This window comes from Stegostoma tigrinum, chromosome 11, assembly GCF_030684315.1.
Source record: "Stegostoma tigrinum isolate sSteTig4 chromosome 11, sSteTig4.hap1, whole genome shotgun sequence".
Classification (NCBI taxonomy): domain Eukaryota; kingdom Metazoa; phylum Chordata; class Chondrichthyes; order Orectolobiformes; family Stegostomatidae; genus Stegostoma; species Stegostoma tigrinum.
Window position 1 is genome coordinate 44,970,880 of NC_081364.1, and position 25,566 is coordinate 44,996,445.

Sequence of the window (25,566 nt, forward strand, 5' to 3'; positions counted from 1 at the left end):
CACTTGCTATCAAAAGAAACATGAGATAAAACAAATCCTTCTTAAAGGCATATATCATAACACATGATCATAGAATATAGAACAGTACAGGCCCTTCGGCCCACGATGTTGTGCCGAACTTTTACTCTAAAACTAAGGACAGTCTAACCTCCACCGCTACCTTATGCTATCATCATGACATGACTGCTTTCAGCACAGCCAGTTCATTTTCACCTACATCTTCGTGGCTTACAATTTATCCATCCGTAACTGCCTAATTGCCTTTCTCTTCCCCTGGACTCCATGTCCACCTATCATACATTCCAGCAAATTCTGTTTGTATGAAAGATTTTTATGACTGGGCATGTACCTCAACAAATCATGTAAAATTTATTGTTGTGTAGTTCCCCATATAGCAACCATGCTTTTAGCTGCTTGTGTCTAGTTCCAAATAACAAGAAAACAGTTTTCCCTAAGAGTTAGGGGACCACAATTGCTCTGTTTTATTAATTACCTTGTGTTGTTTTATTGGAAATGAATGAGGGGTAACTGGAAATGATCCTCTTCATTATTTTATCCATATTTATCTCTGAATTTGAACTACTTAACTTGATTTAAAATAAAAGTGTTATTATATTTCAAGTATAACTAGCTTTGATTCCATGTGGTTTTGTGTAATTTTCTACAGGATGTCAGAATAGTGACCTCTGTTCACCTTTGCACAGTGTTAATTAAGTGATTTTTTTTCATTAAACAGGCTGCAGAAGAGATTAAGAAATTGTATCATCTATTTTTGAAAGTTGATGCCATCCAGGTAGAAGTGAATCCCTTTGGTGAAACACCAGATGGACAAGGTGAGGTAGAAAGAAAGGCATGCTTTTTGCTTTTGTGTACATTCTGAAAGAAGACATTAGCAAACACATACGTTGCAAACAATGGTTTGTTAGTGCCAATGTAATTTCAGCATTGAATTATGAAGCTTTCATTGGCTGTGCACAAAATACCCTGAGTATTTAAACAAGTGTTCATTCTTTTCTGACTTTGTAGTTATAAGATAAGACCACTCTACCTACAGTCAAAGATGCTGAAATCTCTAATGATCGCAGTGGATAAACCTGATTTGCCGGTCTTGGTTTTGATTTTTTAAAAAAACAAAGCAGGTCTTCTGCTCTCTGATGAAGGGTCGAGGCTGGAAACATCAACTTTTGTGCTCCTGAGATGCTGCTTGGCCTACTGTGTTCATCCAGCTTCACACTTTGTTATCTTGGATTCTCCAGCATCTGCAGTTTCCATGATCTCTGATAACTTCTGTCGGTAAAGTGAAAGGAGAGATAACCACTGGGAACTATATAAGCTGGTTTGGATGCAGTGACTTTCTGAATAAGTCCCATGAAGGCTAATGATTTCAAAATACTTATCCAATACTGTTCTTTGTTTCTTCAAAATGAAAATCATCAACTGCAGTAAACCATTCTGATATCTACAAGAGTAAATAAAACTTTTGATAATTTGGTAAAATTTAAAGAATTATTGATCTGTTTTTCCCCTTTCCCTTGTGTAATCTAAAGCAGAAATGATCTGTGTTTTTCATCCAGCATTTTCTATCAATTACACCGCAGCCCCCAAACTACCCCTCCTCCACCACCACTTGCTCACTAGCAAATCCATCTTTTTCTTCATCTATTAATGCTTTACTAGGGTCTTCCTTCCTTTGTAATTCATCTCTCTACCCTGACAGGTTTTCTGTACTTCCTACCTCAATAACTGTCTCTGCCTTTCTCTCTTGCCTCGTTTGCTGTTTGTCACTTGCCCCATAGGGAGGACATTTCTTTACTGTCTCCTATACCGCCACTTAAGTGAAAGCTTTTATTAATTTGAAGTCACCCAGTTCAGTTATTTAAACTGAGAGCTGTTTTGCGTCAAGTCTAGTGAGAAAGCTAAATAGCATTAAGTAATTGCCAGTTGTTTCTGTAGACCTTGGGACAAGAGGTTTTACGGGTCAGCAGCAACAGCAGGGATATGGCTGTTTTAGTCCCCACTTCCTGATACTGATCAGACACTGTGTGGCTTAGATCTCATGGGTACCATTTTTGATTGTCGACCGTACATGTGGAGTATTATCTAGGTGAATATACGACAGTGGTATTAACACTAGTAACTATTCCAACATGGCAGGTAAATAAAATAATTTGCTTTTGATGTATTTAACACGTTGGGTAGATAATTTATGTAATATATTAACGTATGGTAACATTGTGTTGTAGTTATGGTAAAATGAAATAAAAACTGTAACCTTTTGTTTGAATTATTGTTAGAAAATGAGCACCATCTCTTATACTGGGATCTTAGTTTCCCTGTTGGGATCTGCATGTTGCTTTCTGCTGCATGTTCTCCAGCAGGGCCAATTGGGCCTCCTTTAGAAAATGGGCCCCAGAATATGAAGGGTTTTATTCTCTAAACTCTGGTTCTTAACCTTATGTTTAAAAAAATATACTTCCAAAATAAATCATCCATAATATAATTCCTGTTTTATGCTTCATCTTCGCTACAGCATGTGATAGTCATGGTACTTAAAAGGTTCTGATTCCCTAGTGGATTTGTTGTTCAATGTTAAAAGTATTGACCATTCAATCTTTCTATTTTCTTCCCAACAGTGTAAGTAAGGGCTCTGTGTGGTGGTTCATGCTTTCCCAAAAGAAATTGAACTTGAGCTTTGTAAAAGTAAATGTTTTGAAAAAAGTGCTGAATGACAATTTTGTCTTAAATAAAAACCAAAAGAACTGCAGATGCTGTGAATCAGGAACAAAAACAAAGTTGCTGGAAAAGCTCAGCAAGTCTGGCAGCTTCTGTGAAGGAGCAAATAGAGTTAACGTTTCGGGTCTGGTGACCCTTCCTTGGACCTGGCGGTGGCTGGGAAAATGTCAGTTTATGTGCAGAAAATAGGGAGGTGTGTGGGTTAGGGAGTAAACGACAGGAAAGAGCCCAAAGAGAGAGAAAGACAGTCGGACAGACAAAAGAGTTGCTAACGAACAGGCTGGGAGAGTGAATAATTGTTAATGGTTTTTAACAATTTTGTCTTCTTCGATGACAGAAGTATTTCTCGGTGTATGTTTTAACCAACACTTTTGAGCATAATGAAAGGGCATAGGCATCATTCAACTGTTTTTTAAAAAAAATTCCACAAAAGTATGGACTTAATGATTTCAGAATCTCAGGTGTAAGTGAATTGGAAGTTTTCCTTGCATATGGCTGGTACAGTTCTTTCACACGGCACAAATATTCTGTTTTTGCTACATATGTATCTTACTTTAGAATCAGTTCCTTTACCTGTTTCTTGATTTTACTTCCAACTGACTATCTCCTGTCTTAAAATGCACCTTAGTTCTGAGCTGTTCGAGTAAATCCCTATTGTGTGTATAATTAAATCATCTTTGGCTACTTAAAGTCACGGCTTTTGGGACAGAAAGGCAGTACTGCATTAACGCGCTTCCTGGTTTGCCATAGTCATGTGATCTCTGCCATGAAGCACTGATTATGATTGGCATCTTGCAGCCAGTTCAGTGAAGGGCACAAAATAGGCAACATGACATTGGATTGAGCTCATCGCCTGGTTTTGGAATGGAGCTGAAGTTGAGCGTGGAAAAAGTATATAGAAACATAACAGTCTCAATGTTCAGAATTGTAGAAGCTGCCACTAGAAGTCAGAGAAAAGGATCAAAAAAACAGGCCACAGCTGCTACACTAGGTAAGACAGTGGCTGCAACTATTTCTTTCTCAATGCTGTTCAAAATGAAAGGTGATATGCATCAGAATGGTCAGTTTTTCCACATGCAATGATGACATTGTGAAATTGTGACAGATGTTCTTAAGTCAGCAGTTAGAAGTAGCAACACTCTTATCAGTGTCATAGTGAGACTGTTTCAAAGCATACTCCTGCCACCCCAAGCCTTTCCAAAGAACAGAAAGAAACAGAATGCAGAAATCTTAAAAGCCTGAAAGACAATCTTTAAACACCAACTAAATGTAATTTATGAATTGTATGTGTTTGGTTTTAAAGCTCAAGGTGAAAAAAAGAGTCCATTGATTAATATATGACAGCATTAACATAGCTCGTAGAGCCCTGTGCCTTTTAACAACCAAAAGATGATCAACTTAAAGACAGGACTGGACGAGACAAACGATTTTGCATTGCAAGCACGTCTACTGAGAGAAGAGAAACTTACTTTCAGGAAAACAGTCAACATATGCAGAAGCAGGAAAGTTGCAAATTAATAGCTAGAGCGTGTTCACTTCAGGACAGACCAGGTCTTGCATTTTGCTGATTGATATTAAAGGCTAAAAGGGCAGAGCAATTACTCAGAGCAGAATGCAAATACTGTGGAGGTTATCTCACAAGAGATAGAAATCATGTCCAGCATGGCAGATCAGTATTTTAACTGCATGAAAATAAGAAATTGGCACACAATTATCCGAATAGAAAGAAGCTCAATAAGTTGATTTGGTAGACACTGTATAGATATCAGCCAAAGATTCTGGCTAATCACTCTACATCATTACTACGCATTAGTTCAATCAGTTGATAGGTGAGGAATAGTTTGTCACTATTGGAATTGTGACTGCAGAAGGAGAGCATCAAGTCAACGTACAGTGTCAGATATACACCAGTCAGTTGCACGTTGCTGACCTGTCATCCAAAACAGTACTACTTATGATGAAAGTAACAATACTGTGACGGTGTGAAATCTTCCAGATCCAACGAGAAGCAATGACCAGCGCATCTAAAAGCAGTGCAATGATTTGACAGATTTTTGAACTATTTAAGAAAATCTCGGTCCTATTCTGTCATTGGACCGTGAATCATTACGTCAGCTAAGTGCCAAGAATGTGGGGTGGCATTTGTGTGGATCAAGAGAAAATCCTCACTAAAATCACACATCTAATGACGGCAGTGCCAGTGCTGAAATATAATTAGATAAATGGTAACGTTGCCCTTCGATGTGATCCCAAAGAGGGAAGGCTTGGAACAACCATAATACAGCAAGGACAGTTAATTCCTTTTATATTCAGGGCATTATCACAAATTGCACTATATTTTGAATGACTGAGAAAGAATGCCTACCAGCTGTTGTATGCTTCTGAAACTTTGATCGTTATCTACGTGGAAGAGACAAAGTGACAGTTGAACTCTACCGCCACTTCAAAACATTTTCCTCGAGCTGCTTCAAAGTATCTGTGAAAACTGTTGCTCGGGTTATGGGCACAACGTCTGGACATAACAAACAAACAAGAGAATATCGCTGATAATGGGAACTGCAGATGCTGGAGAATCCAAGATAATAAAATGTGAAGCTGGATGAACACAGCAGGCCCAGCAGCATCTCAGGAGCACAAAAGCTGACGTTTCGGGCCTAGACCCTTCATCAGAGAGAAGTTTCCATAGGGAGCCGTGTTTGTCGAATAGTCTGGGCTCCACGTACGATGTCCAGCCGTACTTACTGACGTGTTTCTGTAACTGGTCAGCGATCTTGTTACGGCGTTTGATCCGAGCGTTTTTAACGAATGGGCAGCATCCTGAGATGTGCGGTATGGTCTCGTTTGCCATCTCACATCTACGGCATAGTTTGTTTCTGTTCGGCCTACCTCTAGATAATGTGGTTCTCGTCGGGTATAGATTACACCGGAAGAGCACGCTGTTAATGAATCTAGAGGACTTTTGTTGTACTCCGGCCTTGGTCCAAGAGTTAGAGAACTTGTCATCTCTAAAGTACTGGATGCCTGTTCCATGACATTCCAGCTTTTGCCATTTTTCGAATTCCCACTCCCTCCAGCCTGCATACCTATTGGGTGGTTTCGGTCGCCCCGCATTTGCCTTCTGGAGTGCCGGCATCATGTCCTGGATGTCAGTCATCAGGTCTATTTCCCCCTCACCGTTGCCACGGCTGTTGGGTTGGAAATGTTCAATTTCCTTTAGGACCTTGAGTTCATGCAGTCCCGCAACGGTCTCTGTGTTGCTCTCCCCTTTATATTGAAAGGAGGCCCGAATGACCACATCACTGGACATGTCTAGTGCTTCGCGTTTGCGGATAATCGCGGATGGTATTTGCACTTCGAGTTTTGGGACGCCTAGACCACCGTTCCTGTTGCTAGCATATAGCATTCCATCTGCGGTATGAGGTGGTAGGTGTAGAACAGAAACAAATTATGCCGTAGGTGTGAGATGGCAAACGAGACCATACCGCACATCTCAGGATGCTGCCCATTCGTTAAAAACGCTCGGATCAAACGCCATAACAAGATCGCTGATCAGTTGCAGAAACACGTCAGTAAGTACGGCTGGACATCGTACGTGGAGCCCAGACTATTCGACAAACACGGCTCCCTATGGAAACCCGATCTCATATTTAAAAAAGACCAGAAGATCGCGGTCGTAGATGTCACAGTGCGGTACGAAAATGACAGTAAAGCACTGGAAACAGCATGGCGTGAGAAAGTGGAAAAGTATAAACACCTGAATACCGAGATCACGGAATTGACGGGAGGCGTGGTGCCCAGCTACTTTGGCTTCGTGATGGGCGCACAAGGCAAGTGGTCGGAAATGAATAACCGCTTCACGAAATTCCTCGGCATCGAGAGATATGACACATTTGCCCAAAAGACCTCAAGACTCACTTTGTCACTGACACTCGAACTCTTACAACTCTTCAGTGACAAGTGAGCAAAGAGTCTAGGCCCGAAACGTCAGCTTTTGTGCTCCTGAGATGCTGCTGGGCCTGCTGTGTTCATCTAGCCTCACATTATCTAAGAGAATATCGCTGACATGCCATCAATAACAATACTCCTTTTGAAGAAGAAAGAGGTTAGAGATAGAGGCGTTGAGAGGAGAGATTCTGAATCACATCTACACCTGTGTTCTGGACCAGACCAAACCGCCTCAAAACATATTAAGAAGATCGCTTAGACCCTAACATTTTCTTATTTTAAGGGCAAGTGCCAAGCATTGTGTTCCAAGTACAATTCAACTGGTCAAATTGCCAGATTTGATGCAAAACGCACTTTATTCACACACTTTGGTTAAAATACAACAAAAGAAGGAAGAAATTTGGATAACTTAACCCTATTGGTAAACTGAGCAGAATAACAGATTATTTAAATACTAAACAGTAACTGTTCCAAAATAGTAACATAACTTGAACACACCCTTGCCAGAGGTAAATTCGGAAAAATAGATTGCCTTAAAGGCAATCTGGGAGGAAAAAGACATCAAGAGAAAGGTCTGAGAGGGAGGTAATAGCAAGGAGAAATGTACTGCAGCTTCTACCCCCTAACAACTGTTACTGGAAAAACTACAACTAAAAGTCTTTGATAACAAGGTGTAGAGCTGGATGAACAGAGCAGGCCAAGCAGCGTCAGAGGAGCAGGAAAGCTGACGTTTCAGGCCGAGACCCTCCTTCAGCTCTACACTTTGTTATCTCAGATTGTCCAGCATCTGCAGTTCCTACTATCACTAAAAATCCTTGTTCTGTGGGAGTCTGACCCCACCCACTCAGGCTGCTTCTACTTCTCCAACTTTTCAAAAAAAAATCCCCAATCCTCCCATTCTGTCCACTTTATTGGATTCAAATAGACAGCTGGTGCAGATCTGTCTTAAAACTTTTCTTTAACAAAAAAACCAGGGACAACATGCACTCCTTAAAACCGCAGTATTGTCACACGTTGTTATTTAAGAATTGTGTCAAATTTGAGAAGACGAGAGAGGAGATAAATCTGGTCATTGAAAAAGGACAAGGTAGTACTTATAACGAGGACTAAGCCATGCAATTTAGAGAGCCTTTGGTCTTATGTGACATCCCAGACCGTAGATAAAGTCAAGAATAGAGCTCTTCGCTATCACAGGAGCTGATAATCTCATTACTGTAGACTGCTATTCTGATTACTGGAAGTCTGGCTTTAGCAAATACCATTGAGGTTATAGTGTGTCTGAAGCATGTTTCCAGCCAAGGTCATTCCTGACATTGTGATGAGTAACAATAGCCCTCAGTCTACAAGTGAAGAGTCAGCTCTTTCATAGTTGTTTGGGAAATTCATTGTGGATGACATTTCCACACTATCCGAATCAAATGTAAAGACTAAGATGGCCATGAAAATCTCCAAATGAATTAGAAGTAGATTGTACATTAGCTTTATTAGATTCCAAGTGTATATAAGCCAATCCTTAAGTAGAGAAGTACACTTACTGAAGGAATGGCAAGTAGTCTGCTATGCCCCTCTATCCCCACTGTTGTAACAAAAGTTAAAAATGTTCTCAAAGTACACAGTCCCAAATTTACCTACTGCATAGGTTAACAGAAAGCGATGAAGTAACGAACAGGGTGAAATAGCAGAAAGCCAAATCTCATTTCGACAGAATTGCCAATCCTTTGCTAGAGCTGAGCTTTGGAGAGCCAGCGTACAAACCTTCAACACACTCAACAGAGTCAACTCAAATGACAACTGCAGATTTGTGTACAGCAGTTGTAACTTCAATGTTTTATGAAGACAGTGAACAACCAGACAAACTTAGCAACCATTGGCGCAAACAGAAACACTTCTTCAACTTCAGGGAGTCAATGAGAAAGATATAAACTCAGCATCTGCATAGAGCACAGATCAAACAGTGAAAAAGGAACAACAAGTACCCAAGGAACTTAACATTTCAAATGAACAGTCAAAGTAGGAACAAATTATCGCAGATGCTTGAATCCACAAACTGAAAACAAAAAATCATGGAGATAACAGCGGATCAGGCAGCATCCATGGAGAAAAAGCAACCTACAGTTCAAGTCTAGAAGACTCTTCATCAGAACCAGATGCAGGTTTTCTTTGACTGCCCTGTAAACAAAACATCATGGAGATAACAGCAGATTAGGTGGCATTTATGGAGAGAAAGCAAGCTAACATTTTGAGTCTAGATAACTCTTCATCAGAATTGGCCCACTGTGATCTCCACGAGGTTTTGTTTTCAGAACAGTCAAAGTAAAGCTGCATATAACTGTTTGGAGATGAATAAAAATGAAAAATGACAGGTGGAATCTTATAGGAATCTCGGCCAAGTTGACTATAGTGAGACTTGTGACCCAATAGTGTGAGAAGTCCAGTGAGGATTACCTCAATGTCAGGAACAACAAGTTTTTTTTAAATTCATTCACGGGACAAGGGTGTCACTGGCTAGGCCAACATTTAGTACCTATCCCTAATTTCCCAGAGGGCAGCTGAGAGTCAGCCACATTCCTGTTGGTCTGGAGTCACGTGTAGGCGACGACCAGGTAAGGATGGCAGTTTCTTTCCCTAAAGGGTGTCAGCGAACCAGATGGGTTTTTTCAACAATCGGCAATGGATTCACAGTCGTCATTAGATTCTTAATTCCAGGTATTTCATTGAACTCAAATTCCACCATCTGCTATGGCAGGATTCGAACCCAGGTCCCCAGAATATTATCTGGGTTTCTTGGTCCAGCGATAATACCAACAGACCATCGCTTCCCCTACAGTTCCGGAATCTCTTCTGCATTTGCAAAGCTGCAAGGCAAGTTTCTGACTGGGCACAGCTATTTGCCAATTAAGGGAGCTTATAGCATGTTAAAAGGTTTATTTACCCTATAACTAGCCTCTTTAATATTCATCTTCCTATCTAACTAAATGTTCTCGATGATATAGATGTCAAGAATTCCAAACATGGAAGTCATTTTAATGAAAAAGCAGCGGAGTCAGAGGAGCTTTGATTGGCAGCTAGTTTTTTTTTATTCCACAGTCTTGATAAGCACAGCAAAAGTATAAATCATCTGTCCTCCTAAATGCAGTATTGCTGTGTGTGTTGGCATTAATCAAATCAAGTCAGCTTTGGTAGATTGGGCAGAGCCAGAAGATGGAAAGCAGTCACTTACTCCTGGGCTTTCAATACGGTGAGACTCAGATCCAGATGACCAGTAGGCATCTTGATGGTTAGATGCATAAGTGCCCCTTTGGACTTGGCAGTCATCAGCTGGTGAAAAAGGTAAATGGCAGCGGCTCCTAAAGGCTGGCACATGGCAGAGCAATAGGTACAGCAATTTGGCAACCATTGCCAACATCAAAATCAACAATCTACAACGTCACTAGGCAGCTTCATGTGTGATACTTTAGCAGAAACCGCCTCTCAGAATTGAGAGTAATATAATTCCTACTGATAGCTATCAGTTTAATTTCTTTTTTTATTCTTTCCATGTTGTTGTCTTCACTTTTATTAGGATTAGTTTTTTAACCCTTCAAATGAGAACTTCTTTTTGCCCGTCTCATCCCCGCCAGAGGGCTTGCCCCTTGTTATGGCAGAACAGTTTTTAAGAAGATATCTGTTTAGGGTTAGAAAGCTAAGTTGTTTTTTTTTTACAATTCTGTTTGAAGACATCACATTTGAACAGTTAGTCAGAAAACCCAGCAGCATATTAATCTCACACTGGCTTCAAATTACCCAGAAGTTTGGAAGGATGACAGGAGATCTGATTGAAACTTACAGAATACTTTAAGGCCTGAATAGAGTGAACATAGAGATGATGTTTCCACGAGTAGGAGACTCTAAGATCCAGGGGCACAACCTCAGAGAGAAGGGCCGAAGGGCTTTATAACTGAGAAGAGTAATTTCTTCATCCAGAAGGTGGTGAATTTGTGGAACTCTTTGCCACAGCAGGTGTTGGAGGTTAAGTCACTCAGTGCATTTAAGATACCTAGTAAAGAGAAGGCAAGAGAATGGGATTATGTATGCATCTGTAAGACCCTACACGCAGTCAATGTGTTCCTCTGCATTTCTGGCTGCTAAAGTAACAGAAACAATGTTAAAGACAATTTCTGAATAAGAGTCTAGGCCCAAAAAGTCAGCCTTCCTGCTCAACCTGCTGTGTTCATCCAGCTCTATACCTTGTTATTCTTAAAGACAATGCTATCTGTGTTTCTATAGCACAAAAATGGGTAATATTTTACTGATGTCAAATTCAATACGTTGCATGTTTTAAAAAAAATCAGAATTTATTCAGATAGACAAGAATGAGTTGGCAGAATAAATGTTAACTGGAGCAGGTCATTGTGAACAGTCACAAACCACTGCAGATCTCTGAAGGCTGTGGTACTTCTCCCTAAACTGCGAGAGTTCCAGGCTTCACTGAATATGATGTCTCATTGCCCCCAATTTAGAGATGCTGATTTGGAATATCAAGTTAGAGACATTTCCTGGAGGTGTGGCAATCTGAGATGGTCTCATTGTCCACACATCTCTATACACAGCAATCTTTATACACAGCTTGTGCTCTTATTACAATTCTTAATGTGTTTATTGATGTATTACTTGGCAGTAATGTCTAGATTATAGGTGGTGAATGAATTGTATCTCCACTCAAACTTCCAGTAGAGAAATTGAAATTTCAATTTTCCATTTTAATTATATTAATCTACCTTTGCTGGACTGAAATCTTGATTCTGTTTAGCAGATGGATTTTTGGTTGATTTCAAATTAAATATTCAGGAAATGAATTAGTGATTATTTAAGTGACTTATGTTGATTGGTTTGCACTTATCTCCAATTCCTTGGACTTCACTGCTTTCTCCTTTGCCCTTTCTACATAATGATTTTTAAGATTGTTTTTTTTTAATTTTTGCCTTTCTGCCTCTTGTGCTCTTTTAAAATGTACAAGTTCTCCTACAGTGTTCTACATTGATAAACTGATGATTTCCAATTTGAGGAAGTGATATTTCACTATTAAAAGTGACATATGGAACATCAGCATGTGTGGATTGCAATGTTAAGTGATCTGTGATGGTTTCCAAATGTATTAACCAAATTATGACGTTTGTGTTTTTGTAACATGCTAACGTTCGCACTAATTTAGTGCTGAATTGCACTTCTAATTTATTTCTGTTATTTAATTTTTGCTTCTTTGAAAAAGGACTCCAAATTATTTGTTACATATTGAATTGAATTGGGACTAGTATTTTGTGTGTATCAGGGATAATGTATCTTTACAATTGCTGTCTTAATTTTACTAACATGAAATTCTATATTCGTAATTAAATTGTTTCAGGAAACACATTAATTCCTATTTTCTTTAATGCAAATTTGGGTGATGATTATACCCTTTGATCACTAATAAAGGATTAAACTGTTGAATGATCTATGTTGTGAAACGGTAGATCAGAATTTTGTGATGTTCAGCACCATTTTAAAAATAAGCTTAACTATACTGCCTTCTTTAAAAATAGTTTCTCTGCCCTGCCCTCCTCAAAGATGTTGAAATAGCACGATTATTTTTGGAGCTATTATTCTGTGCATTGATCAGTTGCAAAATCCAATTTGGTGTTTGAGCATTTGAGATAATCACCGAACACTACCTGTTATGATTTCACTCCTACAAGTGCACAGAAGGAAAAAAAGTAAACATAATTAGCTTGGCTGTGTACAGAAGCTGGATTTGACAATTCATTCCGGAGTAATTTGAAGCGCATGTGAGATTAATATGCTGCTGGGCTTTCTGACTATCTGTGCACATGCGCTGTGTTCAAATAGAATCGTAAGAAAGAAAAAATTTTGCTTTCTAATCTTGAACAGATTCCTTCTGAGAATTTTTTTCTTCAATAAAAGGGTACAAGCTGGCTGATCAGATGGGATTAAAAACAAGTTTCACATTTGAAAGGTTCAACAGCTGACCCTAACAGGTGAAGAGAGCAATGTGGAAAGACAAAAACTGAAAAAAAAATTTTAAACGAGCAGTAGGATTAATAAGACTCTGAACTTGCTATACTTGTGCTGAGACATTTGCACTTAAAGTAATTCCTTTCACAGCTTGTTGAGGCTTGGACAAGTAATTATGTTAACTGATGTTCAAAAAGAGATCTTTTCAGTTGAATGGGCTTGTGCTTCTTAAGTTTAGCTGGTAACACTTTGCAGGTTTCTGATTATGTGATCTTTCCACTGTTACTACCCAAATTCATAAGATACATAATTTACATGTTTCATTTTAATTCTGGAATGTTTGAATAAGTTGGCAATAAATTTGCATGGGCACGTTTACGTTTTAAGAGGCATCTTTATGTATCATGCACTTACTTTTAACTGTCACTTTAATAAGTCAGTTCGAAATTTTTGTCTGTCAGTGCCTTCAGGCAGTAATTGTAAATCAATGTATTGGTTATGATTGTAGTCACGTATGTTAGCTCCATTAATGTTCTGTGCACCTCTACAGACCCTCTAGTTTGCAAAACATTTCCAAACAGGGATCTAACACCACAATATGAAGATAAGCATGAGAGATTCTTCATTACTTATCCTTGCAAAATCTTCCTGATATTTGAAGTTATTGTTTGTGCAATAAAGGATCCATGATAAGTCCTTGAGGCACTTAGCCTGCAGTGACAGATAAATCGAACCTGATAGAATATCATTGTTCATCTATGGGGTTTGCAACACCCACTTTGTGTGCTGTCACACAAATGAGCCAATTAATTCCATTTTTGTAAGTTTGCATTTTGTAGCTAAATGTGCAGGCAAAAGGGAGAGAGAGGTACTGATTCCAGTTTTATTGGAGAAAATCGAAAGCACAAAGTACCTGAGCAAGGAAGTGTCAGGCAGACTGCGTATTTTTTATGTCCATTTCTGATTTTCTTTTCCTGACATTTCCTAAGAAACAGTTCATTCTTCAGTGCTCAACTGTGCCTCAAAATTGAATTATTTGGGCATTACAGCTGCTGTTTGACCAAATGGCATCCACAGCACTTATATGTTTTTGTGGCAAGCCGTACTGAATGTCAGATATTTGTTGAGGGCATTAGTGAATATGTAGCAAACAGTGATAGGAAGTGTGCAGAGAAGCTTATACAGTGACATCAATGTGTATTGCTGGTTGGATGCCAGTAGTGCCATTGTGGAGTTCCTTGCTCCGGTTAATGCCCCACTAAAGATGGTGATTCAGTATCAAGAAGGATCTGCTCACCAATTAAAGTTAAAGCTTATTTCTTAGTTAAATTTGTTACAACAGTAGTGAAAATAGACTATCAAATTTTAACTTCATCATCTGATTGTTAGACCAGAGACTAACTGTGGACTCAACTGGTTTTGAAGAGACAAAAACATGAGCCTGAAATGACTACATGTTGACAAGCTTTGGGAGGACCATGTGGAATAAGTAAAGCCATCTGGACCGAAATTGTAGTTTATTTTTCTAAAGGCATCAAAATGATGAATCAGTGTCAAGAGATTTGCATACCCTGTTTCATATGTATATTATGATAATACCACATTTTTGAAGATGAAAGCTAACTTTCAAGTGCAGCAAACAGTTCAGAAGGCAACTGGTATATTAGCCTTCAGTACAAGGGAATTTAAGCACAGAAGCAAAGTCTTGGTTCAATCATATAGAACACTTGTTAGGCCATCCCTGCAGCACTGTGGTCCACTTGCTAAGGAAGAATCTACATGTCATTAGAAGGAGTGCAGCACTGGCTTACCAGAATGATACCTGTGATAGTGGAACTGTCGTGTGAGAAGAAATTAAGGAGAGGGGGCCTGAATTCCCGGTTTGGAAGAATGAGAGGGAATCTTATGAAAGAATGTGATTTAAAGAACTTCTTGTGTCTATTTTAAGGGCTGTCAAATTTACCATATGTAGTCTGGAGGGAGAATTACAGAGCAAGCAAAATGATTTTGCACATCTTGTATATAATTTATCTTGTGCAGTCCTCCCAGAACTTGGTTTTCTGATTGTGGTGTATTGTTGCTATGTTGCACATCATGTTGCTATTATTGGGCTTCCTGCAGAAATCACATGAGCAGTTCTTATTAGGTAATCAATATTTGAATTTGACTTTTGTGGTGAATTTGAAATAGGAAATGTGCAACATTGAATGTTAACTATTTGGTAACAAACTCACTTGCTCATCTGTCACTACCATTCTTCAATTCATTACCATTGAAAATATTTAAGCAGTGTTTAATGGAGCTACAAAATGGGGCAATTGCAATCATTATTTTTAATGGCATTAGGTTTACTTTCCTTGCAACTGCTGCTGTTAGGTGATAGTCCTTCTGTCAATTTGGATCAATAACTGTTTCCAGCCTCTCTCAATTTCAGCCCTTCTCTGGCTGTTGCTCCCATTCCTTCTATATTTAGTCTGTCATATATGCCTCTGATTTTGTGTTTTCTTCTTTTGCTGTACACATCTTCATTTGAAATTCACCCACCGTGCACTAGACAACCTTACTTGCCCTTTATTTCTATTTGTATGAATCTCTAACTCTCTTTCTATGACCTCCTCTTCCCTATCTACCAAATATATAAGGCGGTCACCAATAAATGCAATCAAGAGTTGAGGAGAAATGCCCTTTATCTAGGGAGTGGTAATGTAGCATTTGCCGTCTCCAGGTTTGGTGGGGGTGAATAATATTGATAGACTTAAGGACATGCCGGACAAGCATGAAGGTAAAGGGAACAGAATATTGTACTAATCTATGCAATAGAGAGGGGTAGTAGAAGGCTGTTTGGAGAATGGCATTGGAATAGGCCAGTTGAACTGAATGGCCTTTATCTGTGCTGTACGTTCTACGCATGCTTTAGTTTGTTGTGCAGTGTAGATCAATGTGCCAGAACTGACCATGTAACATGAATTATGGCATGCTCATCAAAATCAGCAATCTTGTGTGCTGTAGCTAAATGCAATACTATCAAGTCATGGCATTTATGAGGTAAATTACTTGTTTGTAATTATCTGGGAAGTGAATAATAATTTGGAGTCATTCTTTATATTGAACCTTGAATTTATTTGGTGAGAAGTCACTGGTCATTCATTATTTCTCATTGCATATTTTGCAATATTACAAGATGTTTCTTTATTTGCTTTCTCTTGAAGCAAAAAAAAGCCATAATTTTGCACCATAGATATTAAGAATAGCATTATCATGGAGTCATACAGCATGGACACAGATTTCGGTCCAACTAGTCCAAGCCAGCCACGTTCTGAAATCAATCTAGCCCCACCTGGCTGCATTTGGCCCAAATCCCTCCAAACGTTTCCCATTCATGTGCTTATCTAAATGTTCTTTTAACATCGCTAATGTACCTGCATCCACCATTTCCTCTGGCAGTTCATTCTACACACGAATCACTGTCCGTGCCCCTCATGTCGTTTTTAAATCTTTCTCCTCTCACCTTTAAACTATGCCCCTTCATTTTGAACTCTTCCCCCCCCCCCCTTTCCCCCCCCCCCCCCCCCCCACCTTAGGGAAAAGACATTTGCTATTCATCTTATCTATGCCCTTCATGATTTTGTAAACCTCTACAAGGTTACCCCTCAAACTCCTACACTTCAGTGAATAAAGTCCCAGCCCATGCAACCTATTTTTCCAACTCAAGCCTTCTATTCCTGGCAACATCATGGTTAATCTTTTCTGTACCCTCTCCAGTTTAATGATGTTCTTCCTACAACAGGGTGACCAGAACTGTGTACACAAACATCCTGTACAGCCTCTGCATGATATCCTGACTCTGATGCTCAAAGGTCTGAGCAATGAAGGCAAGTATGCTAAATACCTTCTTAACCAACCTGTCTCCCTGTGATGGAAATTTCAAAGGAGTACATACCTGAACACCTAACGTCTCTCTGTTCTACAACACCAGCCAGGGCCCCATGATTAACTGCATAAGTTCTGCCCTTGTTGTTTTACCAAAATGCCATACCTCGCATTTGTCCAAATTAAACTCCATCTGCACTCCTCAGCCCATTGACCCAATTGATCAAGATCTCTTTGTAATCTTCGATAACCTTCCTAACTGTCCACTTTCGTATCATCTGCAAACTTACGAACCATGTCTCTTCTATTCTCATCCAAATTGTTTTATATAAATAACAAAAAAAAGGGACTCAGTACTGATCCCTGTGGAATGCCGCTGGTCCAATAAACAACTCTCCTCCACCATCCTCTGTCTCTTCATCAATTGGCGAGTTGTCCCTGAATCACGTGATCTGACTTTACTAATTAGTCTACCATGCAGAACCTTGTCGAAGGCTTTACTAAAGTGCAAGTAAGCAATGTCTACAATGCCCTTATCATTCTTTTTGTTACTTCCTCAAAAAACCCACTCCAGTTTATGAGACACTATTTTCTTCGCACAGAACCTTGCTGACTATCCCTAATCATTCCTTTCCCTTTAGGGGTTAAATTGTGACTCTTACTTTGTGAATTGGAAGTGACCCTCTAACTAGACATATTGTCTTTTGTACTTTGCTTTAACACTCAGACCCTCGATGAAAGTTGTTAGATCAAAGGATTATAGCTGTCAGAATTCACTGTTCAGAAGTGGTGTATTGGTGGTTCAGATTTTTAGACCTGCCGCTGTTGTAAATTCTCCATTGATACAGCTTGTAATTAATCAGCTATTAAAAAGCATTGCCAACATTGCTTTTTTTTTGATCAGGCAATTTCTTCATTAATTCTCATATTTAACGCTAAGTTACCAGAATTTATTCTTTCCTAACAGAGCAAAGAAATTGTAAACAGAGGTATAGAATGTATTGAGGAGAAGATTGTGGCATTTTAGAAAATACGTATCAATCGGCCTCATTTAGCTTTAGTTCTCTGTTCTGCAGTTCAGGAACAATAATTTTCAAACAGATGAACATTTTCCTTTTTGTATATATTATTCATTTTATTGTGATATAATATTCAAGAATATAAAAAAAGGACCATATAGTTTGTTGAAATCATAGCTGGTCTCTGTCTTCAACTCTTTTACCCTACTGTTCCCTTCATCACTTGCTGACCTGTGAGATCTAAGATCTATCTATTGCAGCCTTAAATATATTCAATGATGGAGTATCCCTAATCAAAACCAAAAGAACTGTGAATGCTATTATTCAGGACTGAGGAAGAGTCACCCAACCCAAAATATTAACTTTGATTTTCTCTTCACAGATGCAGCCAGATCTGCTGAGCTTCTGTTTGAGTGTTGATAATCCACTGGGTAGATCATTCCAAAGATTTGTACCCTTTTGCATGAAATAATTTGTTAATCTCACTCTTAAACTATTGGCCCTTATTCTGAGATTGTCAGTGGCATTTTAGATTCCTTAACCAGCAAAACAATTTCTGTGACTAATCTGTCAAGTCCCTTCAGAATCTTGTGTGCTTCAATGACACTGCCTGTCAGTCTCTTCTGGTTTTCTCCTATCTCAGCAAAGGCCAACTCTTTTGTCAAAGTGACCAATTTAGACATCCTTCTCTGTAATACACCCAATGTATCATTCCTTAAACTTGGACAACAAAAATACAGGATGATTTGGTCTCACCAAAGCCCTGAGCATTTATCGCAAAGTTTCTTTAAGCCTATATTTTAATCCCTTGCAATATAGCTCCTGTGCATTTGTGGCAAAACTCCTTCATTCCTACATTCCAATTTCTGTGCAATAAAAACCCTGTGCATTCTCAGCAAGTCTTCAGTATTGCTGTATTCTAATTCACTTGCAGTAAAGGCCATCATACCATTAACATTTTGAACTGCTTGCTATATACCTATGCTAACTTTGTGTTCATGATCATGTATAAAAAAAGTCACTGAACATTAACATCAACTTTAACAAGTTTCATATCTTTTTAAAAGTATTCTGCTTTTCTGTTCTCAGGGCCAAAATGTATAACATCATAAATCTCCACATTAGTGCTCCAATTACTATCACATTCATATCCAATTGTCCACATTTTATGCTTGTCTATATTTCTTTGCAGCCTCTGTCGTCATCTCCTCAGTTTGCATTTCCACCTAGCTTTAAAATATATTAAGTCAACCTGTTCAGGCATGTTATGACACACCTTGAAAAGATATGGAGTTTGAACTTGGACCTCCCTGAATCATCACAACCTTGGACACATTTCACTCTGCCTCTTAATCCATGTCATGACTGTATATTGTAATCTTGCCATCTTTTCACTTCCAGCATTTCAGTAACCATACCCTGCCAACTTGGAAATAACCCATAATGTCTACATTTTACTTCCTGTCCATGAAGCAATCTTTATCCATGCTAATATGTTGCCGCAACTCTCAGCGCTCCAATCTTGCCCATCATCCTTTTGTACAGCACTTTATCAGATGCTTTTGGGAAATCCAAATATTCTGCACTGACTGATTCTCCTTTATCTACAGCACCAGATGTACCATCAAAAACTCCACTAAATTTGTCAAACTGGGTTTTTTGTAAAACTGGAGAAACTGAAGCTAATTGTGCATTATCAATTTACGTAGTAAAGAAAATACTTTTAACAATCAGCAATTCATTACAATATTATTTGCACGTGTGTAATAGAAACTTCAAATAAAAACTTTTGGACAATATTAAGAAACGTGTTTCCTGACACAATTTTTAGCTGAGTTCAAATGGAAAAGGACGCTGACTATTTTCAGAGGATGATCGTTGCAGATTCTGCTCCTTTGCACCTACAGTATCTAGCTTCCAAGTAATGCAAGTCTGACTAAATTTTATGGTTTGAAATGAAAAGTATTAATACTTTTGAATTAACAATGAATTTTTTACTGTTCTGAAGATGAGACATACAGAACACCACATTGACTTATTTGCTGGTAGCTATCAGATTTATTAATCTAAGTAATAAATTAATCCTCCAAGTACTCACTATAACAATTAATTCAATGTTTGCAGAGAGTTATTAGAAACTTATAGACCAAAGCTGACAGATCTTGGACTCCGTTCAGCAGTAGACAGGCTGTATAAACAAATGTTGACCAAACTCAAGATACTTTCCTGTTCATGTTCATAATGGTGAAATGTGATTTTTTTGCATTCAACTAAAGAAGCATATGAGGCTTTTGATGTTCTCTTTTAAATCAACATCTTGAACAAAAGTAGCACTCTTTGACCACTATACCGAAATAACATGCCAATTATGTCTTTGTGTTGTATTGTCCAGACATTGTGTAATAGTGAGATATGTTGGGGGTGTCAGAACACTTCGGTGAGAAAGGTAAAGGTTGTCATATTCTGAGAAAGGGCCACTGGACTGTAAATGTTAATTCTGCTTTCTCTCCGCATATGCTGCCAGACCTGTTGAATTTCTGCAGCAGTTTTTGTTTCTGTAATTGTTAGGGAGGTGTTAGTCAATCAAAACGGCTTATAAGGACCAGGAAGAACCATGCAGAATCATGGCTGGTCCTCCTGGCTCACTGACAGTGCAAGACATGCTGGGTGTGACAGCTCCTGCATACCTTCATAAGTTGATCAGAAATTAGAAAACGAGTAGCACACTCAGTCCCTTTATCCTGCTTTGCCATTCCAGGAAATCATGGCTCATCTGATAATGCCCTTAAATCCATATTCCCATCAGTCCTTGTAAATCAAAAATCTATCAACTTTGAATATTCTGACGGATGCAATCTACTCAGCTCTCTTCAGAAGAGGATGACAAAGATAAACTCTTGCCTGAAAGAAGAATGAATTGTGATAATAGGTATTGGCTTTTCCAATTCCTGGGAACCCCAGTCTGTAACTCCTAAATCAAACATCTCCCAAAAGCTAACAATCAAGTATCATTTAAACGTTATAATTTCTGTTAAGCGGCTTAATAAACCAGAAATTGCTGGGAAAGCTTGGCATGTCTGGCAGCTTCTGTAGAAAGAAATCAGAGTTAACATTTCAAGTCAAGTGAGTCTTCCTCAAAATTTGGGTCACCAGACCTGAAACATTAACTGTGCTTTCTCTCCACAGATGCAGCCAGACCAAAAGAGCTTTTCCAGCAATTTATGTTTTTGTTTCAGACTTACAGCATCCACAGTTCTTTCCGTTTTTAAGCTCAAGAAACCAACTGTCCACTGAATAAACAGGATGAAGCCATGTTTTTGACTGTTTAAGATTAGATTATTTACGTCCAATTCGGGCCCATCCTTAGCTTTAATCATGGGATCCCCACAGTCTGTAAGCAGGTCATTCAGTCCACTCAGAAGAGCATCCCATCCTGACCTAACCGCCCTACATTTATCTCCGTAACCTTTCATTTTCCATAACTAATCCACCTGCACAACCCTGTATACTGTGGGAAATTTAGAATGACCAATCCACCTAACCTGCACATCTTTGGATTGTGAGAGGTAACCAGAGCACCTGGAGGAAACCCACACAGACATGGAGAGAACATGCAAACTCCATACTGACGGTCACCTGGGACTGGAATCGAACCCAGATCCTGAGCACCGTGAAGCAGCAGTGTTAATCACTAGGCCACCATGCTGCCCTGAATCTGTAGGACTTTAAAATGACCTTACAGTCTTTGCTTCATTTTATGAGGAAAAGCAACTGACTAGTGATTCATATGAATGATTTATTAGCAATCACTGCTCGTCAATAAAGTGAATAAAAACAGACATTGCTGGATAGTCTCAACTGATCAGGCAGCAGCTGTGAGGAGAGAAATATAGTTAACATTTCACAGCGGTGATAAAATGTTATCAACCTAAAGTAATCTATGTTTCTTTTTCAAATTGCTGGCATGTACTATATAATGCTTTTGTATTGTTTTTGCATTTGCTTTAACTACTTTTTTTTAATTTTGAGAGGTCTGATGTTTATAAGAAAATGTAGTTTTTATGGCTTTTTGGAATAATCAAATTCTAACTGAATTAAAAATAGGGGGAGGTTTGGCCTTTGCCATGTTGGCATTTGGATGCTATACATAGTAACTTTGTAATTTATGATTCTTTGGACAGAACCAGTTTGTTTCCATTACTTTAGGGTATTTAGGGGTTCTTTTTGTTGTAAGTCAGGTTTCCAGAAAACCACCTTGTTTCATTTCTCTAGGGAACATTGCAGTGTTCAGCTATCCAATTAGCTGTGTGTGCAGGTCCCTATCAGGAAAGAAAGTAAAGCCTTTGTGTAAAATCCTGTTATTCAAATGTTTGTATTTAAGAAACAGTGGTTCCATAGCAAATTTATTTATTCATTGCTCCTTTCTCAACCATTCTTAATTGTTTCCAAAGTTTTTTTTCTCCTCTCTGGAAAGATTTAGTAGCTCTTGGTTTCTGCCATAAAAGTTGTAGTTTTTCAACTGTCTTTTTTTATTTCCCCTCTGAATCCTCTGTATTCAGCTTGGTTCTCAATGTCCTTCAAACTGTCATTTTTCATGTTGATCTTCATTTGATCTTCTCCTTTGTTATTTCATTTGTCATCCAGGAAGTTCTACATTTACTTGGCCTCCTTTTTCCCCTGAGGCAATATATTTTGACCATGTGAAGTCTAACTTCTCTTTAGAGGGAGCACATTGTTCAGTTACAGTTTTACAGTGCAGTCTTTGTTTCCAGTTTACCACTTCTCAAGCCATTGAAGCTGTTTATGTTTGGGTCGGGTGGGGGCGTGGTGTGGAGTTGCTTACCTCAGACTGGATTTGCAGTGCCGAATGATGCCAACAACGCAGGTTTAATTCCCACACTGGCTAAACCTCCCATGAAGGACTCACCTTCTCAACCTCTCCCCTTGCCTAAGACATGGTGACCCTCTAGTTAAACCAGCATCAGTTCATTCTGTCACTACTGAGAGAGCCACCCTGTGGTTTGGTGCAACAACAGTGGTGTGATCATTTAACTATGTTTACTCTGAATTGCTCTACAACCTATTCCTAAACCTCGTAATGCTAATCTCCCTTGATATTGAGAGCCAAGGAGTCCAGCAAGGTAACTCGCTTTCTGTTTCCCCAATGGCTGTCAGCTGCATACAAGTCAGTTCTGTGAAGAAATACTCCCCACTTGCTTGGATGGGGACAGCTCCAATACCCCCAAGAATCTCAACACTGTCCAACTCAAAGTAGCTTGATTTATCAGTAACCTGTCCACCTCATTCGACATTCACTTCATTCATCGATGATGTCCATTGTCAACAGTGTACACTATGTCCAAAATGCATTGCAGAACTCAGCCAACTAGACAATGTGCTCCCTGTAAAGAGAGTTTAGACTTTATATGGTCAAAATGTATTGCCTGAGGGGAAAAGAGGAGACCAAATAAATGTAGAATTTCTTGAATGACAAAGCAAATAACATCAAAGGAAAAGCAGCACCATCCAAACTACTGACCTCTACCGCTTCTAAGAGCAAAGCAAATGGGCAAGAACACCACATCTGCATGTTCTTCCCTTCGATGCATAGCATCATGATTTGGATCCATATCTCCAATCCTCCATTGCTGCTTTGACAAGGTGAAGACAGTAAATACTATCCTCACCAATGATGCCAACAACATGAGTGAATGAAAAGAAGTTACTGGCTCTTAAATGTTTCCAGACTGAAATATGAAATAGGCAACTTTAAATGCAGTGACACTTTTAATAACTTTAAACTCAGGCAAAGCTGCTGCATCTGAAACTTGAACTGCATTGGGATCATTGTCTCTTTTGTTCATTCCTTCTGAGCATGATTCTTGTGAAGTCAGTCTGTGCAGAAGTCCATCGCAGATTTTTTGAAATAAATGGCTTTTGGGCAAAGAGTTCTTTACTGAGAATACTGATTTTTTTCATTGAGTGAGGAACTTGGGTTGAAAACAACAGTGCTAAACTTGTAGGTAACTACAAAGGATTGAGGGCAGAGTTGATTAGATGGACTTTGAGAGGAGTTTAGTAAAAAAAGATGATTGGTAAACAATGATAGACATTTAAGTTTGTTCATGATTCAGATATATAAAGATATACCCAGTAAGAAAGAAGGATTCTAGTAAGGGGATAAACCATGGTAAATCAAGGATGCAAAAGATAGTATTTATTTTTTCTGATCTATTGACAAAAGGATTGGGTAAGTATAAAAGCTAATGGGGGAAAAAAGCTAAACTGAGGGTTAACTAACATGTAACATAGGAACGACAGGAAGAGCTTTTTAAATTTATGAGAATGAAGAGAGAGGCCAAAGGTAATATAGGCCCCATAGATAGTAAGGTTGGCAAAATAACAATAGGGAACCAGAAATGGCAGTGGCACTGAACATATATGCTTTTCGTCAATTTTCACTGTGGTTGACACTAATACTCTTCCAAGAATACTAAATAATCAAGGGACGAGTGGGGAGAGGGGAGGAAATAAATACAATAACTATCAACAGAGAAATAAATAGGAAATCTAATGGGGATGTAACACCATTATTCAGAATGGAAGGAGGCGTGAGCAGGTAACTATAGTCTAAATTGCACAAAAGGGAAACCAGTGGTTGTAATATATTTGGGTATCCAAAAATATCTGATAAAGTATTGCACATGGTAATAGGGTAGTGTATTTGTATGCACAAAGGATTGGCTAATTAATAGAACACAGAGTTAGAATAAAGGAAATAGGTTTGGGATTGCAACCTGTAACTACCGGATTGCCACAGTTAATTACAACATGTATTGATCGCTTGAATGAGGCAAGAGGGTGTTTTGCTCAGTTTGTGGATGACACACAAATAGGTGGGAAGGCAAGTCACCAAGATGCCACTAGGAGTCTACAATTGGATGTGGTCATAATCATAATCCCAGAGGATCGTAGGGCTGCTCTCTCATTAGAGAGAGATGACTAGTGGGAGCTTAACCTGAAGTTCACCACACTTCCAGCAAGATGAGGAGGCAGGGACTTCTTGGTAAACTCAACCTGTGAAAGAATTGAACCGACGCTGTTGGTGTCATTGTGTTACAAATCAGCTGTCTAGCCAACTGAGCTAACTGATTCTCAAGACACATGTGCAAGTTAACAAATTGGCAAAAATTTAGCATGTGTAATATATTGTGGAAAGATGTGAGGTAATGCACTTTGGCAGGAAGAGTAGAGGAGCTGAATATTATTTAAATAGAGGAAGGGTGTAACGCAGAGGAATTTGAGAGTCCTTATACACAAACAAGAAAACAAAACTAGTGTCCACATTGAGTAAGTAATTAGGAAAGCAGACAGATTGTTTGCCTTTACTTCTATATATTTTCTATATTGTTCTATTAATACAAAAATAAAGAATTCTTGCTAAAACTGTACAAGGCATTAATTAGACCACACCTAAAATACCGTGAATAGTTTTGATCCATTTTATCTAAGGAAAGATATGCTGATATTGGAAGTAATCCAGAGAAGGTTCACTAATCCCAAGAATAGAGAGGCTCCTGTTATTAGGAGAGTTTGAGTAGGTTGGGAATGTATTCACTGGAGTTTAGCAGAATTAGGAACAAACCTTTAGGGAAGGAAATGTGCCATTTTATCTAGTAGAATCTAAAAGTGACAGCTGACACAGAAATGTGGTTGACTTTTAAGTGCCCTCTTGTAATACTGTTCCAGTGACTAACCACCACAGTAACTAACTAAACAAGGTTGAACTCTCAATCCAGGCCTCAGTCTGAATTCTGAATTGTTGAAGAGTTGCAACAGCTGAGATCAAAAGAGGCTGTTGACCAGGCCTTGAATTCATTGAGTATAAGAGAAATGTGGATCCATATTGAAGAAAAAGGTGAGTGGAGGTTTTGGACATCAACAAGAGTGTTGTGATGAAGTTTATTCCACAGATTGGATAGTCAAAAAAGTATTGAATGTTGATGAT

At 38.8% G+C, this 25,566-nt stretch overlaps 1 protein-coding gene across 10 annotated transcripts in view; it reads left to right on the forward strand.

Moving 5' to 3' along the window:
- The window catches only part of suclg2 (succinate-CoA ligase GDP-forming subunit beta), a 301,122-nt gene that overhangs the window by 178,507 nt on the left and 97,049 nt on the right, over positions 1-25,566 (forward strand). For all 10 annotated transcript variants that reach the window (XM_048548128.2, XM_048548127.2, XM_048548132.2 and 7 more), the window contains one exon: positions 737-833. In XM_048548128.2, the coding sequence (XP_048404085.1) occupies positions 737-833 (97 nt within the window). The remainder of the gene's footprint in view (positions 1-736; positions 834-25,566) is intronic.